The 16,412-nt window shown below is 38.8% G+C and overlaps 2 protein-coding genes and 2 non-coding genes across 8 annotated transcripts; 3 read left to right on the top strand and 1 right to left on the bottom strand.

Moving 5' to 3' along the window:
* Positions 1 to 40: 40 nt before the first annotated feature.
* LOC121758896 (histone acetyltransferase KAT6A-like) lies at positions 41 to 4,855 on the bottom strand. Of its 4 annotated transcripts, none has more exons than XM_042154324.1 (10): positions 4,652 to 4,855; positions 4,308 to 4,400; positions 3,643 to 3,767; positions 2,811 to 3,514; positions 1,398 to 2,659; positions 1,089 to 1,168; positions 900 to 992; positions 743 to 816; positions 382 to 517; positions 41 to 286 (listed from the first exon to the last, which is right to left on the bottom strand). In XM_042154324.1, exons 1-10 carry the CDS (start codon positions 4,728 to 4,730, stop codon positions 203 to 205), a joined length of 2,730 nt encoding a protein of 909 aa, XP_042010258.1. In that variant the 5' UTR covers positions 4,731 to 4,855; the 3' UTR covers positions 41 to 202. The 4 variants fall into 4 exon arrangements, with proteins under 4 accessions (XP_042010258.1, XP_042010259.1, XP_042010261.1 ...); XM_042154325.1 differs by having other exon boundaries at positions 3,955 to 4,400; positions 4,652 to 4,707; XM_042154327.1 differs by having other exon boundaries at positions 4,017 to 4,400; positions 4,652 to 4,707.
* A 4,802-nt stretch (positions 4,856 to 9,657) lies between these two features.
* LOC121759547 (peptidyl-prolyl cis-trans isomerase FKBP16-1, chloroplastic-like) lies at positions 9,658 to 13,210 on the top strand. 2 transcript variants are annotated; one of them, XM_042155176.1, is made up of 8 exons: positions 9,658 to 9,804; positions 11,756 to 11,944; positions 12,051 to 12,085; positions 12,265 to 12,352; positions 12,495 to 12,555; positions 12,655 to 12,700; positions 12,786 to 12,856; positions 12,948 to 13,210. In XM_042155176.1, exons 1-8 carry the CDS (start codon positions 9,746 to 9,748, stop codon positions 13,023 to 13,025), a joined length of 627 nt encoding a protein of 208 aa, XP_042011110.1. In that variant the 5' UTR covers positions 9,658 to 9,745; the 3' UTR covers positions 13,026 to 13,210. The 2 variants fall into 2 exon arrangements, with proteins under 2 accessions (XP_042011110.1, XP_042011109.1); XM_042155175.1 differs by having other exon boundaries at positions 12,259 to 12,352.
* A 1,151-nt stretch (positions 13,211 to 14,361) lies between these two features.
* Positions 14,362 to 14,582, top strand: LOC121759820. The gene has a single exon (XR_006041762.1). It is a non-coding gene; the product is annotated as a small nucleolar RNA U3 (small nucleolar RNA).
* A 279-nt stretch (positions 14,583 to 14,861) lies between these two features.
* Positions 14,862 to 15,055, top strand: LOC121759845. The gene has a single exon (XR_006041784.1). It is a non-coding gene; the product is annotated as a U2 spliceosomal RNA (small nuclear RNA).
* The last annotated feature ends 1,357 nt before the right edge of the window (positions 15,056 to 16,412 follow it).

The raw sequence follows: 16,412 nt of genomic DNA, 5'->3' as shown, positions 1-16,412 counted from the left end.
ATAACAGACCTTAATAAAAGACAAAACGTCAAAACCCATGTTATGTAACCACTTGATTTCATTCATGACTAGAAAGGTGGTATACACAACATACACTAGTTGGTAGCATTGTAAGACGACCCTACCTCTCCAACAAGAGTATCAGCATAAGCTCCAACAAAGAATGTTAGGTTACATATGGAGATAACACTAAAGTGATTTTCTAATCTGTCGGCCTGACCCATGAAGTTACTGATGTCAACACGTTTCCGTAGTATACTTTCTTGGACGAAACATCCCAGTACGCCTGAAAATGAAAATAGCAGTGTATTGGTGACTTTAATCTGGAACTCCATAACGAAAGTAATTCTTTTGAACCATAAGTCACGAAAGAGGGCAAACCTGCCATCCAGATGGGAGGCTTTTTGAAAGTTCTATAAGATCAGGTTGCTGCTGGCTTTTATCTGCAGAAACTTCTGGTGAAGTTTGTTCAGTTTCTTTTCTCTTTTCTGCCCTCCTGCGCTTTACTCGTTCTCTCCTGCATGATAACGAATATGTCAAAGATATGGTGGTGGTGGATGGGTCATTTGCATAAGAGGTTTGGAACATTTGAGTTTTTTCTAATTAAGATTGGCCACCGGAAATAAACAAACTTCTACGATTCTCCAGAATCCCAGATGATAATGTTATATTAGTCCGAGGCCAACTGAAGACATTTTGAGAAGACTCTGTACTATATGTAAAGCCTAGGAAGGACCAATACCAATCACCACCCAAAGGCTGAAAATTAGCATTATCTTTAGCCTCGCCACTGGCTATCTGATTCGCACGCCATTTCTGCAATTATATGAGCTCAAGTAAATCGGAGAACCAGAGAAGAAAAGTAAATACAAAAAAGAAATGTCAACAAATTCCAAAACCTCTATTTCCCTTAGCCGTTTCTTCTCCAATATTTCATAAGCATCTTTAGGTTCTTCAACCTCTTCATGCAACTCCTCTTTTGCAGCTTTCCACTGAAGAAAAGGTACATAGAATTTAAAACGGGACCACAAATATAGCTACAATAATAATAATAATCTAGTCACAGTCAGAAGAGTAGTTGAGAATACCTTGTCCACCATGCTAGAGACCTTCTTGTTAGATCTTAACGTGGGGCCCACTGCAATTGTTCGCTTCTTTGTGCGGGAAACTGTAAAGAAGAAAACAAAATCCTGCAAGTCAGATCTTCGCCACTGAACGTCTAAAAGAACAAGAATACCACTCAATTGATCATTCCAAAGAAATTTAGTTAACTGTATCCTGTCCAGGACATCAATAGCAAGACACTGATTGATACAGGTTCACTACTGAATTACAGCTGGCATGCTAAACAACACAACTTGCATCATCCAAAATAATATATACTACTCTGTCATTACCCTTAGACTGAGACTTCATTGCAGCAGCAGCGGCAGCGGCGGCGGCGGCAGCAGCAGCAGAAGAGGATGAAACCGAAGCAGTGGTATCTGATGTTGAGATAACAGGAGCACCATTTTCCGTAGAAGAAGTTGCTGGAGAGCGCCGAGCCTCAGAGAACTCTGGAGGTGCTATTGTAGTGCTTTCAAACGACTGATTAACATCGAAGTTGTTCTTCAACAATAGACTAGACCCAACTTCCACACCAGTATCTTCAAAAGAAGGTTCACCATTAGCCTTGCTATGCATCAATGGTACAGGAATCAGGGTTCCATTTTGAAGGCCATAATACGATGCAGTCTCGACAGGATTGACTATTGCAGGTGCAACAGGATATATATCTGGACCCGCTTCATAATAATTTGGTGGTGGTACATGGGAAAGAGCTACTTGTGCTCCCTCAGAATGTGTATAGAGGGCACTGCCAGAAACTTCAGGGTTTGTTTGCAGATAATAGTCAAGCCCAGTACCAGGATACAGGGTGTACTCTCCTGAATAAGGATTAGCCTGAACCAAGCTAAAATTGGATGGAGGATATGAAGTTTCTGGAGGTTCGTCGGGTGGTGGTGGAGGAAAAGGTTCATCGTCAGGAGGCAGTGGTGGAAAAGATTCATCATCAGGAGGTGGGGGAGGGATCCCCTCTTCAACAGTAGGAATATTAACCTGCCCTGGCACTTTGGATTCCTGGTTTGAAAGCATACTCTGCATATCTAATGGCTCCACAGGGACATGATACTGAGCAGTGGGTGATGCATCTTCGACCTCCATGTCAACATCCATATCAACATCTTCCATGGAATGAAGAGAAAGCCGATTAAGTTCACTTTCCTTTCCAGTTACAATTATTTCACTTTTTTTACCCAGACCATGTTCCATGGTTGTGGCGCCATCATTATGAGCTTCTGGCATTGACTTCTCACTTGTGTCATGCAACTCCGGTATAGGAAATAGTGCCTTCATTTCACTAGAACCCATGTTTGTGTCATTACCGGTGCCTTCATAAGGTTCTTGTGCAGCCTCAACTTCACCCAGGGATGCTGGAGTCACTTGTTGAATGGCACAATCAATGGCAGCTTCAAGTTGTTTTAGCTGAGTCTCAGAATGCAACCAAAAGGGAAGCAGACATGATTCATAGGATGATAATGCCTTGATGTCCGCCAGTCTGATCTCAATCTCCAACCTGTACTTTGATTTAAGATCTTGGTCTTCCAGAGAGCTGTTCAAACTGAATTGCAGTTAAAGAAATAAGTGATGAGAGAGGGGGAGTAAGAAAAGCATGTCATATGTAGAAAGTAACAAAAACCTGATGGTCACCAATATGTTAACCAACACACTATTGATAAGGAGAAAACTAGATTCGTAGATATGTAGCATACCCTTTCATAGAGCTAAGTCTCTCTAACAGGCTTTCACACTGCTTTATCAGCTGGACAGATAGATCAGTGGAGCTATTACTTTCTATAGAGTGTCCACCTAGCAAGGAAGTACAGTGATCTTGGTTTGCTTCTCTATTGTCTTCTTCAACTTTAATCACATCAGTAATGGATCCATCATTAGGTCCATCTTTATTTGTCCATGGATCAACACTGTCAGCGGCTTCAGAATCAACCTTGGGATGAACACTGGCTGGGAAATCATCTTCTACCTTGCCCATGGCCGTACTTGATTGGTATGTGCCCATGATAGCATCAGTTTTTTCTGCAGTATCACTGATATGTTTCTCTACAGATGTGTCAACAGTATGTTGGGCCAAAACATTAGGCATTTCCCATGAAGTTTCACCCGTTGTAACATTCCAATAGTAATACTGATTACTCTCTTCATGCAACACCATTTTCCAGCCTAAATTCACGTCACCAACAAGGTGTCCATCAAGTGCAGCAGAGTTTGTAGATTTCTTCATATTATTTGCTTGATTCTGCATTTCATTAGAATCGGTCTGCCCATCCTGATGTTTTTCTCCAGGACACTGAGAAGCAGCAGAAGTGCTATCCATCAAAAGCTCTCCCACCTCTTCCATGGAATCTTTTCCGCTATTAGCTAAAGCAGCTCCAGCTTTGTTGGTGGCCGCATCTTTGGGCTGAAAAGCAAACAAACAGAGACAGAAGCTTAGTGCATGGAAGGAGGCAAAAGTATCCAAGAGGAAAGGAGCAGATTCAAGTAACGCTAGTTCTACAGCTATTTGACTACTCATTTCTGTAGGATCACCTGCTCATCCGTGCCGATAGGTGCATCCTCTGCATTTGCAGCACTTTGTACTTCCTTTGAATCCGCATCCAACTCATCATCACTGTATTGTTCAAGCAGTAGGAGTGGATTCTGTGGCTGTTGCCCTGTGAACAAGATACTACAATGTTAAACACCGAGAAGATCTAAATATAATTGCTTGGGTATCAAACTGAACACAGAAGTGCTGTTTCATGGTTAGGATTTTAGAAATATTTGTCATAAACATCAAATGAATAATTCAATAATTCAATATTAAGGGCAAAGGTTAGAGCATCAGCAATGCCATCAAACCTGTAGCAGAAATTTCAAATGTCAGTACCGCCAAAAGGAAATAAAGCCAAAGACATACGGACCAATTCAGCAAAATCTGGGTGAGCTCCAAACTGCCCTTGATGCCGCCAAAATAAGTTCAAGGCAGGTGGAAAGTTCACAGAATTATGCACTGTGGCAGGGGGCGGATGAAGTCTGATTACCAATTGATGTTCCCAATACCACAGCCATCCTACAGTCTGAACATAAAATTTTCGAGGTGCAAATAACATGTCTTGCACAAAAAAAACCCAATAATTTCCACCAAAATTATGCGGTCACATCATGTCTTCTCTACAAAGAGCAGTCCTTTGAAGAAAACTGACGGAACCCACCTGAAGATGATGGTGAATCCGGAAACTCGGCATGTCTTTTGGAGTCACCGTCCCCTTCAACTTCTTCCTGGATAGATGAGCCCCCCAAATCTCCTAAAATGTTAACAGACAAAGAACAAATCAGCTAAGATCTATTCATAGGAACAATCAAAACACGCATAAATCCCATAAATAATTTATCAAATAACAATAAAATGAACACTTTCTAATGTCAAACCTAAGCCAAAACCAATACAACAGTCAACAATTACAAAAAAAACAGCAGAACAGACACAGTTCCTCAAAACAGTTTATGGTTTCACAGCCACCACACCGAATGAACGTAAAGCGATAATCGAAAGTACCAGTGGGTTCCGCGAACAGATCGAGCTTAACTCTACGACCAGCGGTGGCGGCGAGCCGGCGCTCTTTTCGCCTGCCCATCCTGATACGGATTCGACGATGAAATTTACCGAACGATCTACACAATTGTTTAATGTGTAGCTGGTACCTTATGAAATTGAAAAGTATGGATGATTGAAAATTGATGATAATGAAGCCCTAGAGAGCTCGTGAATTGGGAAAAATTTAAGGGCTCCTTGAAATTGTCTGCTTTTATAGAATGGGTCGGGTCAGTCAGGCCCAGTTTTAAGAAGATGAACTTTGCAACATTAAAAATCCATTTTACATTTGGGCTAATCTTGTTGGACTGTCGAGTAATTAGTTACGAGTTAATTGGGTTCTAAATTCACTTAATTATGGACAATTGCTATTTTCGAGGCGATTCTATAATGTTGTGGATGTTGACTATTCTATTTAGAGTTAGTTCGATTCGAATATAATTTGTTAAGCTAAATAATTTCAACCGTGGATTATTAACTATTCGGGTCAAACTAGAGATGCCCACCGGTTCTGGTTCCGGCGGTTAACCGGCGCCGGTTCCGAATCGGAACCGCCGTCGCAATTCGGGTCGCGGTCCGGTTCAGTTTCAAGATTTTTCGAACCGGCACCGAACCGCAGGTTCGGGCACGGAAACCAAGGCGTCAAGGAGGGAGGGGGCCGAGCCGCCGAGGGGCAGCTTTTAGACCGGTTTCTGGCCGGTTCTGGCGGTTTTTAGACCGGAAACCGACGGTTAACCGCCGGTTTAGTGGATTTCGGTGGCGGCGCGGGACACGAGGCGTTCGGGTTCAGCTTTTGGCAGGCGGTTTATTGACCGAACCGGCGGTTTTATCGTCGAAACCGGCGGTTAACTGGCGGTTTTCCGCCAAAACCGCTGGATTTGCCAAAAAATCAATTTTTTTTTTCAGATTTCAAATTCGAATTCTTCTATTTCCCCCCATTTTTATCTATAAATACCCCCCTCTATCCTCATTTACATTCGCGTCACTCTTGTGTTAAAAGAGTTTCTCTCTTCAATCTCTCAATTCTCTCTCTTTGTCTTCAATTTCTCATTTGTGCTATTGTGCTTCCATTTAATTACTCAAGTGCTACTCTTATTACGCATTGTTATACACTTATACTTGTTCCCGCAGTTCTATAAGTTGGCTTTCTTTATCAATTGCTAAAACAAAAAATATCCATATTTCTACATTTCTACTATATATCAAGATGTCTTCATCCCGAGAAGGTCGTGTTGATAAGGGAAAGGGAAAGTCTAAGAGGCCATCTCGGAGATCCGTTATTGATGATATTTCTCAAATGAACATGGATGTGTGGCAGGTTAATATTTATTATCTACTGATTTAATTAATTTTGAATTACATTACATTATTGTTCATAATTTTATTTGATATTTACAATACAAATATTATTTTGTAGACTCGAGAAGAGCAAGCTATGGCACATGCTATTGCTCTCTCTCGCTCTCAATCCCAAGGCGATGCTTATGTTGGTGCCGATCGCGGTGCCTATTCTCAACAAATTCCAACCCTGTGATTCTTGATGAAGACGACGATGATGATGACGACGAGGAGGAGGGGGAGGAGGTAGAAGAGGTTCAAGAAATGCCACCCCCACCACCACCAAGGAGTCATCGTGGCCGTAGTCGTGGTCGTGGACACCATCCTCAACCTCCTAGACCAGTTGAAAGGTCTTTAACCTCAAACATCATGGTGAAACATTTCAAGAAGGTACAAGATAGTAACGATCCTGACACTTATAATGTGTATTGCAACTATTGCGAAAACGTATACACATTACGAAAGGGTGGAGGATACGGTACATTTACCCGTCACATGGAGAAAGCGCATCCGGTCGAGTTTGGTATCGCTCCAACCCAAACTCAACTCAACTTTCAACATGTAGTCGGGACCGGGAGTGGGACGGGTTCATCCCAAACATCAGGTATGTGTAGCAATACTCTAGATTTGCCGTTATGAAACATTTTCCATTCAATGCTTTTGATAACGATGCTTTTAAGTTGAGTATGCGATAGGGGTGTGCATTCGGGTTTCGGTTCGGTTTTTTACCAAAACCGAACCAAAACCGAAAAACCAAATTTAGTTCAAAATCCAAATCGAACCGAACCCGAAAAACCGAAAAACCGAAACCGAAAAACCAAAAACCGAACTTAAAAAACCGAAAAAACCCGAACAAAACCGAAAAACCTGAAAAAAAACCGAAAAACCTGAAAAAAATAAATATAATATAAATATATATATTTATATATGTGTATTTTATTTTATTTTATATATACTAATAGAATATTTATATCTAATATAAAATTAATAATACATATAATATATATTAAAAGAATATATATATTATATATAATATAATATATTAAATTAATAGAATATATATATATAATTCGGTTTTTTGGTTTTTTTTCTTCGCTCGAACCGAACCGAAAAACCAAAATTTTTTTATTTTAAAAACTGAATCGAACCGAAAAACCGAAAAAACCGAACCGAATTTCAAAATTTCGGTTTGGTTCGGTTCGGATATTCGGTTTCCGGTTTTTTTGCTCACCCCTAGTATGCGACAAGTTTATAATGCCGCTGCAAGAAAATTGAGTCGAACTTCTATGACTCGAGCGGTTGTTAGACAATGCATGGAAAAGAAGGCACAATTAGGTACGTTTATTGTTAACTTAGGGCATAAAGTTTCTATTTGCTCTGATGTGTGGACTGATTGTTTTTGGAAAAATTCGTATATGGGCATCACTGTGCATTTCGTTGATCACAGTTGGACTTTAAACAAACGTTTGATTGCATTTCGTGAATTTCTCGCACCACACACTGCACAAGCAATTGCTCAATTGATCATTCAAGTTTTGAATGAATTTCAATTGATCAATAAATTTTTTTCCATTGGTTTTGACAATGCTAGCGCTAACACTGCTAGTATAGATGAACTAATCAGTGCATGTTCTCCTGTTATTGATGGCAAATATTTTCATGTGCGATTTATTGCCCATATTTTGAATTTGTGTGTTCAAGATGCGATCGATTTGTGGTAAAAGTATGTTGATCCTATTAGAACTGCTGTGAAGTTGATTCATAACAAAGCCCCTATTGGTAGAACTTGGAAGAAATATTGTCATAGCAAGCAATGCAGGTACACCAACTTTCGTTTGGATGTTTCAACTCGTTGGAACTCGACGTATGATATGTTGGAGTCGACTTTGAACCACATTGAATATTTATGTGATTTTTTTAGAACTTGCCCTCATGTTCCTTCTGATTTGCTTTTGATACCCGCTTGTTAGGACCACATCATGGATTTGTTTCGATTATTCTGCGCTTTAAAAAATGCCACTGTTGAGTTATCCGGTGTTTATTATCCTACTTCTGTGCGCGTTTTGGAGCATTGCATGTATGTGGCAATTGGTTTTAAGACATATGTGAAAAATACTCAATTCATTGAGTTGAAGGCTATTTTGTTTTACATGGTTGAAAAATGGTTAAAATATTTTGTCCGTATTCCAAATGTGTTTTTTATTGCAAAATGCTTGGATCCAAAGTGGAAGTTGCATGGTGTTTATAAAATTTCAGACATGTACTATGGTTGTTTGCACGAATTGGATTTTTCTCAACTTCGCGAAATGAGCTTGACAAGAGGAGAATGCTTCGAACTAAGTATTCCAGATGTTGATGAAATCAAACTAAGGTTAGATAGTGCACTTCGTTCTCTCTACGCGGAATATGAAATGCGGTATAACACCGCTCACCAGGTACGTGCTCCTCCTAGTCCTTCCACATTTGATTTTGGTGGAGGGAATTTTAGCAATGTCATGATTGATCCAGACGTAGTGTCACAATTGCAAGATCTATACGGTACTACAACCAATATGACTAGAGCGACTAGTGAGTTAGATATATATTTGGAATCGCGCTCTATTTTTCAAGATGTAGGTCCTCCTATTCAACAAATTGACGTCCTTAATTGGTGGGGAACACATGACAAAGAGTTTCCGATACTCTCCATCATGGCTAAGGAGATTTTCGCCGTTCCCGCTTCAACCGTTGCCGTTGAGCAAGCTTTTAGTGTCGGCGGTTGTGTCCTAGACGACAAAAGGAGCAATCTCTCCGCCAAGAACATGGAAGCCACTATGTTACTTGATGATTGGGCAAAGACGAACATGAGAGCACAAGAGCCGGATTTCGACTTTCGTGTAGAGAGTGATGGTGAAGAATTTTCCTCCGATGTCGATGACGAGGTCAGAAGCGCGAGCACTCAACAATAGCAATGACGGGAGAGGGGGCGGTGAATGGCGAGCACGGCCGACCAAAAAGGTAAGCAAGGTAAGAGAACTACGTGGGCTTTGATTCCTCAATAAAATTGTGGATACGTAAACAACTCAACTTAAATTTGAAAAGTTTAACTTTGAAAGTTTAAGTTGAGCTCAAGCCTTTTTCAATTTGTTTCCTCCATTTCATGTTTTTTTTTATTTACGTTCCGAGTCCGACGACACTTGTAAATTATATTACATTGTTGTATGTTGTATACTTGTATATGCATTGTAAATTGTAATGTATCGTTGTCCGTTACAACTCAAATTCAATAAAATTGATATCATTTTCTCCTTATTCGTCTTATTTCTATTTGAATTACACATTGTCTTGTTTCAATTTATTGTATAAATCCAAATTTCAAATTAATAAAAAAAACACAAAAATCGAACCGCGAAACTGCTGGTTTTCGAACCGGAACCGCGTAAACTGCCGGAAAACCGGCGGTTCCGAATCGGAACCGGAACCGCCGGTTTTCGAACCGGAATCGGAACCGTGAAATAGCCTCACGGTCCGATTCCGGTTCCGCCTTCGACCAAACCGGAACCTCCGGTTTTCGAACCGTGGGCAACACTAGGTCAAACTATGAGTTTTGGGTTAATCTGTGGAGGCATGCGTTGGGCACGTGTGAAGATAGATTTGATGAAATGTGTGGTTTGAGTTTGCAATTGAGCGTCGTTCTAAATTTCTAACCTTAATCTACCATTTACTCAGTTATCTGAAACGATGGCAGCGTTTGAAGGGCGTCTCCTGCTTCCACTCCTCTCCGCCTTTAGCAGCAGCAGGTTAAAAATTAAATCCTGCTCCTTCTCATATGCTTTTATTTTTATTCTCTTCAATAATTCTCACTTTCACTTTTTATAGCATCACTGAATGTGGTAAATCAACTGGCTTCTTCTTCTGTAACATGAAAACCATCACACCCTTACTCTTAACGATATCAAGCTGAAAAAGTAATTTTAGCACTAAACCTTGATGTTTAGATCGAAGTTCTACTGAATATATAACATGTATATAAAGTGATGGCTTGGTGGTAAATTGAAGACTTTATACTAGAGTGTTGGGGCTACTAAGGAAGAGAAGCTGGTTATATATTGCTTGTTTTCTTCTTCTACACTACAGTATTTGAGTTGGTTCTTGCACATTATGGCTGCTCCAGTTTTGAAGTATCTACAAGGTTAATTCTCCAATAAATTTGGCATATTAGAGCTGAACATGTAGATAAACTTAACTCACAGAATAAGTGTTTTAAATGTATCATTCAGAAAATTGGATTGTTAAACAAGTAATACTTGATGTAAAAAAAGTTACCCGCAATGTTTTTAAGTCGGTGAATCGAACCGCGTCGCCATAGGACCGATATATCGACTCAGTCGATATATCGGTCGACTTAGTCGATATATCGATAGTAAGTCGGGCGACTCACCAGACAAGTCGTCCAGGTCCCTCAAGACCGATATATATCGATATATCGGGCGACTTGCCCTTTTACACATGTAAAATATGCAATATATACTTCAAATTACAATAGAGAACAGATGCAGCGCTTGAGGAACTCAAATAATAGACGAGAGAGGAGAGACATAAGAGAGGAAGAGGAACTGGAGCATTACCGGAACTAGAGTTCATCCTGAATGAGGAGAGGCGGCGGATGAGGCAGGCCGGAGGCGTGTCCAGGAGAGGCGGCGGCGTTCTTCAGTTTCTGGAGGTGGAGGGAGCGTCGGCGGCGGCTGCAGTTCTGGAGGAGGAGGACGTGGGGAGGGGTGTGGGGGATGTATAAAGAAACCCTAATGGGCTGAATAGACACCTACCTGTCCGCCTGGCCCAATCTGGAGTGAAGCCCATTAAGTCGTCCTCGACTCGATCAGGCGACTAATCGGTCGAGTCGCGCGATATATCGGACGACTCGAATGTTAGTCGCCTAAGTCGCATCTGGGTGTGTATCGACCCTTGGCCTACCGATACAGGCGATATATCGCGATATATCGCGATATATCGGACGACTTACAAACATTGGTTACCCGTGCCTGAAATAGCAAGGACTGTCCCTGCAACCTCCCTTTATAGCTTTTCACAAGTTTCTTAATCCTATGCATATGTAATATTTTGATATGTATTTTTACTTAATTCTATCTACATTAGTTTAATGATCCATGATTGATCTCAAATAATTTTAATTGCTATATTTCCAAGACATAGTTGAAGGACAAAGGCAAAGAAATGTGATCATTATCTTCCCACATCGAATTTTTAAAGAATAAATGTCAGGTACATAAACTGATGGATTCGTGAAGTAGGATCTGTTCTATAGGCTCATACCTCTGTATCCTTGATGAGCCATGGCTGCCTGGCTAGAGCGTGATTAACAGCGCCTTGGATTGGGTTTCTTCTAGAGCGTGATTAACAGCTGTCTGACAGACATTTATCTTTTTGTTTTCTAAACTTTTGATCATATTGATAATAACCATAAGAGGTGCTCTCTCATTCAATTTGTTTGATAATTCCCTAGAAATGGCAGCCTCCCTTGAGTGTGAGATTATATCTGTGTTTATTTGAGGTGTGGCATTTGATAAGTATGATAGGCATGTGGAGTATTATTGAATGATAATAAGGTCTTAGCATCTATCGATAATTATGGTCATCGAAATAATGTACTAATATCTCTTGGGAAAGTAGATGCATTTTGTTCCTAGGCTTTTTGAGTCCTGTGCTGAATATAAGATGCCAAATATACAGTGTAAGGGCAACTAAGCTGGTTTGTGTGCAAACGAAGCTGGACATGGAGGATGCTTATCCATCCATTGTAGCAGTTAAGGTAGCAAGAAGAGCAATTTTGGGGATTGTTGGAGTTAATGTGGTCCTTGGTAAATTTTGTGCTGCTCGTGCTGCACCGATGCAGGACATGAAAGAACCGGATGTTCTCAGGTGTATATATATGCTTTATGTGCTTGTTTTCATCTTCATATGTATGTAAGTATGTGTTTGAGTTGATTCTTACACACTATGGCTGCTCCGATTTTGAAGTATCCAGGACACTGAAGCTTCCTAGTGGGGTCATAATACAAGGTAAATTCTTCCAAAATTATTGCTTTAGCACAGAATAAGTGTTTTAACACAGCTAGTGAATGTCCTTAATGCGTAATTTGGAAAAGTAGATTGGACTTTTAGCTGATCCTATGTACATTAGTTTGATAATCCACGATTGATCTCTTATAGTTTTTTCTTGCTATATTTCCAAGACATAGTTGAAGGAAAAGGGAAAGAAGCTGACGAAGAAGATACCGTGCAATTCAATTATGTATGCAGGAGGTCAAATGGATATTTTGTCCACAGGTATTATCAGATGGTGTATATATGTATTTATAATGTGCTAAATTACATAATTTTTTTTTTCCTTTTCAAGTATCTGTCAGAGTCATTGTTTGTTAGTTAATGGTGATTTCTTTTTTTTTTTAATCTATTTTCCACGTTGTAGCACCGTCAGTCAGTTCAGCGGAGAAAGTTCTCCAGTCATACTCCGTCTGGGTGACGAGCAGGTTTGCATACTCATACTTTTGTGGAGGAGAAGAAAGCACTGTATATAGGTAATGTTGTTTCTCACTGCTGTTATTTTGATTTACTTCTGGAATTCACAGATGATAAAAGGTCTCAAGGAGGTTTTGAGTGGAATGAAGGTTGGAGGTTGGTTGATATTCAGATTTGAAATTGGTGTTTGGTTTACTTACAAAAATGAATGCCTCAACTTGTATTGCCATATATACTTCAGGAAAACGACGAGCTTTAATACCTCCTTCAGTCGGATATACTAGCGAAGCTTTACAACCGATTCCTGAAGAGGTCTTTTTTTAATAAAAATATTATTATTCATCAAGATATGTGTGTGTGACGCAGGATCATCGTGTAATCTTTCCTTGTTATTTTGATGCAGTTTGGTCCTCGTCGAAGCCTTCTGTCTCATGCGAAGGAGCCTTTAATTTTTGAGGTGCAACTCTTGAAGCTTCTTTGATTAATCTTTCCTCAGATCAAACTAATACATAGATTCCATTCATATTACTTTTTCTGGATTTACTTTATCCCATCATTGATAGTCATACATGAATTTATGTATCTGCAAATTGTGGTAATTTGAGATGGAAATGATTGTATCTGCAAACATACATATGAATATGATATTACATCTCAATCAGTTCATTTGCTGTGTTCACGCACATGATAATCAACACACCAAATACAATTACTCACCAGTCTTTTGGTTTATCACTACTAGTGCACATATCTTTAATTTGTTTTATATTTTTTCAATTTAAGTAAATTATTTTAAATAGAAAATAATATACGCTATGTATGTAACAACACAATTTGAGTATAGAAGAAAATAGTAACAAATTTAGTGAATTTAGGAATACATCCTGTCTATCTATGCATCAACAAATGTATAGCAAGTAGCAAATACTGTGATTTATCTATTGTTTTCACAATTACCAACAATATATTTATCTAGATGTATTAATAGTCGAACAACAAAATACCATCGTAATCGTTTCAAACTATTACAGTGACACATTCACGGTTGTGTGATATAGAAACAACAATTTATTTAAGCATATACTATTAAAATTAGTAAATTTGATAACAATAATATATTACAACATACATTTTGGAAACTTTATATGCAAACAACATAATATATGATGGAATCTCAACTACCTACCATCATTGTCGTTACACACAAAAATCTTCAAATTTTCACGACGTGAGACCTTGACACGACAATATACAAATTCTCAGATGTCTGCGTGGAACCGTCCTCTCCCCGTATCTCAATTAAGATATTCTTGACATTAGTTTTTTCAAACTATAGTACTTCTACTATTACAATGACAAAATGACTATCAATAAATGGATTTAGGATATTTCTGAAAGTATTTAACGCATGCACTGTTTAAGAAAAAAAAACAATTGTCATTTTCCTTTTAATATTCTATTAAATATTATTGAATCAAAATAAAGATTAGATTGCCATTTGTTGTTTTAATTACTAATTGTTTCTTTTGAATATCTATGATTTTACCCATTTAGTAATATTTTATATGCTACTCCTTATTTAATCATTTATGATTTATATTCACGCAAACACATATATATTCACATGTGAGTATCAATAAAAAAAATTGCATTTAGCAATTAAAAGTCGAAAAGAAGCATCTTTTATTGACTTATGTAGGATAAAATCAGTAAAACCCATCCCATAACTGTGAGTAATATCAGTAAAACTCATGTGACATCGAATTCTTAAAGTTTAAACAGCAAGTACTTAAATTAACGAAAGATTAGAAGCAGTCACGACCTTACTTGAACAAGATCTGTTCTATAGGCTCGTACCTTTGTATCCTTGATTTCTAAGGAGACAAGAAACCATGTTTGGCGGATGAACCGTGGCTGCCTGGCTGGAGAGTGATTAACAGGCCCCTCAAGTTGGGTTTCCAGCAGCTTGTGGTGCAGTAGATGATCTTTTTGATTTTGTTTTTGATTTATTGATGCAGCTAATAAGTAATGATAGTTATGTGAGGTATGACATTTGATAACAGTTGTGAGTATGTACGGAAAAGAAGCAGTACATGGAGGAAGTTTGGGGTTTGTTGGAGTTAATGTGTTCCTTGGAAATGTTTGTGCTGCACCGATGCAGGAACTGAATTCTTCTTGTAGATGAATGTATGTATTTGAGTTGGCTAATCTGATTTTGAAGTATCTTTATTGATATTTTATTCTCACATCAAAATGAGTAAAGGAAGGAAGAGCACACCATGTAGTATAAAAACATGGGCCAGTGTTTCAAAAACTCATACCTTTCTCTGCCTTTTGGCTAAGATCAAGTGTAGTATCTGTTCTTATCAGTTTAATATTGATATGTGGACAATTGGTTCACACGATATTAAATTCATTTTTTGAGGGGCAGACCCATCAAAGTTGCTTGCTGCTTGGGTTTTCATGTGTCACCTTTGTGTTGCACTATTGCATTGGCCAGACACACCCCGTCAATTTTAGTTGCAATGTTTCTTATGTGGAATTTATTTATTTATTTATTGTGCTTAATATTTAATGAAATATTTTGGTCCAAGTGATGATGGCCAGGCAGCTGTTAGACAGACAATTTATCTTTTTGAACTTTTGATGAATGATTGTAATGGCATTTGATGAGTATGATAGTTAATGTCTATGTCAAGTTTAAGGTCCCAGTTTTGAAGTATCTTGGACACTGAAGCTTCCTAGTGGGGTAATAATACACAACCTAAATCCTTCCAAAATACTTGGCATTACATTTAAACACATATGCCTCCTTCATATATTAAACTAACACTTGTGTTTTAGCAAAGAATAAGTGCTTTGACATATCTAGTGAATAACCTTAATGCATCATTCAGAAAAGTAGATTGTCTAACAACTACTACTTGATGTACAAAATGTCTCCTAGTACCTGTAAATTGTAATTTTGGTGATACACATTTTAGCACAAAACTGTTTTGGTTTTCCCTTTTGAAGGAGGTGGTTTTGAGTGGAATAAAAGTTGGAGGTTGGTTGTGACAAACGACAAAGGAAAGGAATTTGGGGTAAAGCTTGATGATTTTCTCATTACCACCGTGTGGTTTAAATAGGAGTTACAAGATGTTGTATATGGTAACTAAATCATTATATTCTATACATGATTTGAATCAATCCCTTGATGTAGGGAATTGATTCCTAATTTATTCTTTCCTAACTTAATCAAATTTCCTTCTTTATTCTAACACTCCCCCTCAAATTGAGTAGTGGGATCCCCGATACTCAATTTGGCAAGAACATCTTCAAGACTCCTCGAGCTAACCGCCTTGGTTAATATATCCGCTAACTGGTCTTCCGAACGCACAAACGGGAATTCGACCACTCCCTCTTCAATCTTTTCCTTGATGAAGTGTCTATCCACCTCAACGTGCTTTGTCCGGTCATGTTGAACGGGGTTCTCTGAAATGCTTATCGCAGCTTTATTATCGCAGTACAATTGACTCTTACTTGGAACAGAATCAATCTCTGTCATCAATTTCCTTAGCCACATGATCTCAGTCAGACCACTCTTAATTCCTCTAAATTCTGCCTCTGCACTAGACATGGCTACCACCTTCTGCTTCTTGCTTTTCCATGTTACCAAATTACCTCCAACGAATGTAAAGTAGCCTGAGGTCGATCTTCTGTCCACTGGGTTACCTGCCCAATCTGCATCAGTATACCCATGGATTTCTAAGCTTCCATTTTTCTTGAACACTATTCCATGTCCAACGGTTCCCTTCAAATATCGGACTATCCTTAGTGCAGCCTCTAAATGTTCAGCCTGGGGTTGGTGCATAAATTGGCTTACCAC

Source organism: Salvia splendens, chromosome 12 (genome assembly GCF_004379255.2).
Source record: "Salvia splendens isolate huo1 chromosome 12, SspV2, whole genome shotgun sequence".
In the NCBI taxonomy this organism is placed as follows: Eukaryota; Viridiplantae; Streptophyta; class Magnoliopsida; order Lamiales; family Lamiaceae; genus Salvia; species Salvia splendens.
Note: the sequence above shows the minus strand (reverse complement) of the source record. Positions and strands in the feature narration are given on the sequence as shown.

Coding starts and splice junctions, on each gene's coding strand:
- LOC121758896 (XM_042154324.1), bottom strand. CDS start 4,730: ATGGGCAGGCGAAAAGAGCGCCGGCTCGCCGCCACCGCTGGTCGTAGA. Junction 2,660..2,810: donor AGACTTAGCTCTATGAAAGG/GTATGCTACATA, acceptor ACTGCAATTCAG/TTTGAACAGCTCTCTGGAAG. Junction 518..742: donor CAGCCTTTGGGTGGTGATTG/GTATTGGTCCTT, acceptor GTTATCATGCAG/GAGAGAACGAGTAAAGCGCA.
- LOC121759547 (XM_042155175.1), top strand. CDS start 9,746: ATGGCAGCGTTTGAAGGGCGTCTCCTGCTTCCACTCCTCTCCGCCTTT. Junction 11,945..12,050: donor AAAGAACCGGATGTTCTCAG/GTGTATATATAT, acceptor TGAAGTATCCAG/GACACTGAAGCTTCCTAGTG. Junction 12,857..12,947: donor TACAACCGATTCCTGAAGAG/GTCTTTTTTTAA, acceptor ATTTTGATGCAG/TTTGGTCCTCGTCGAAGCCT.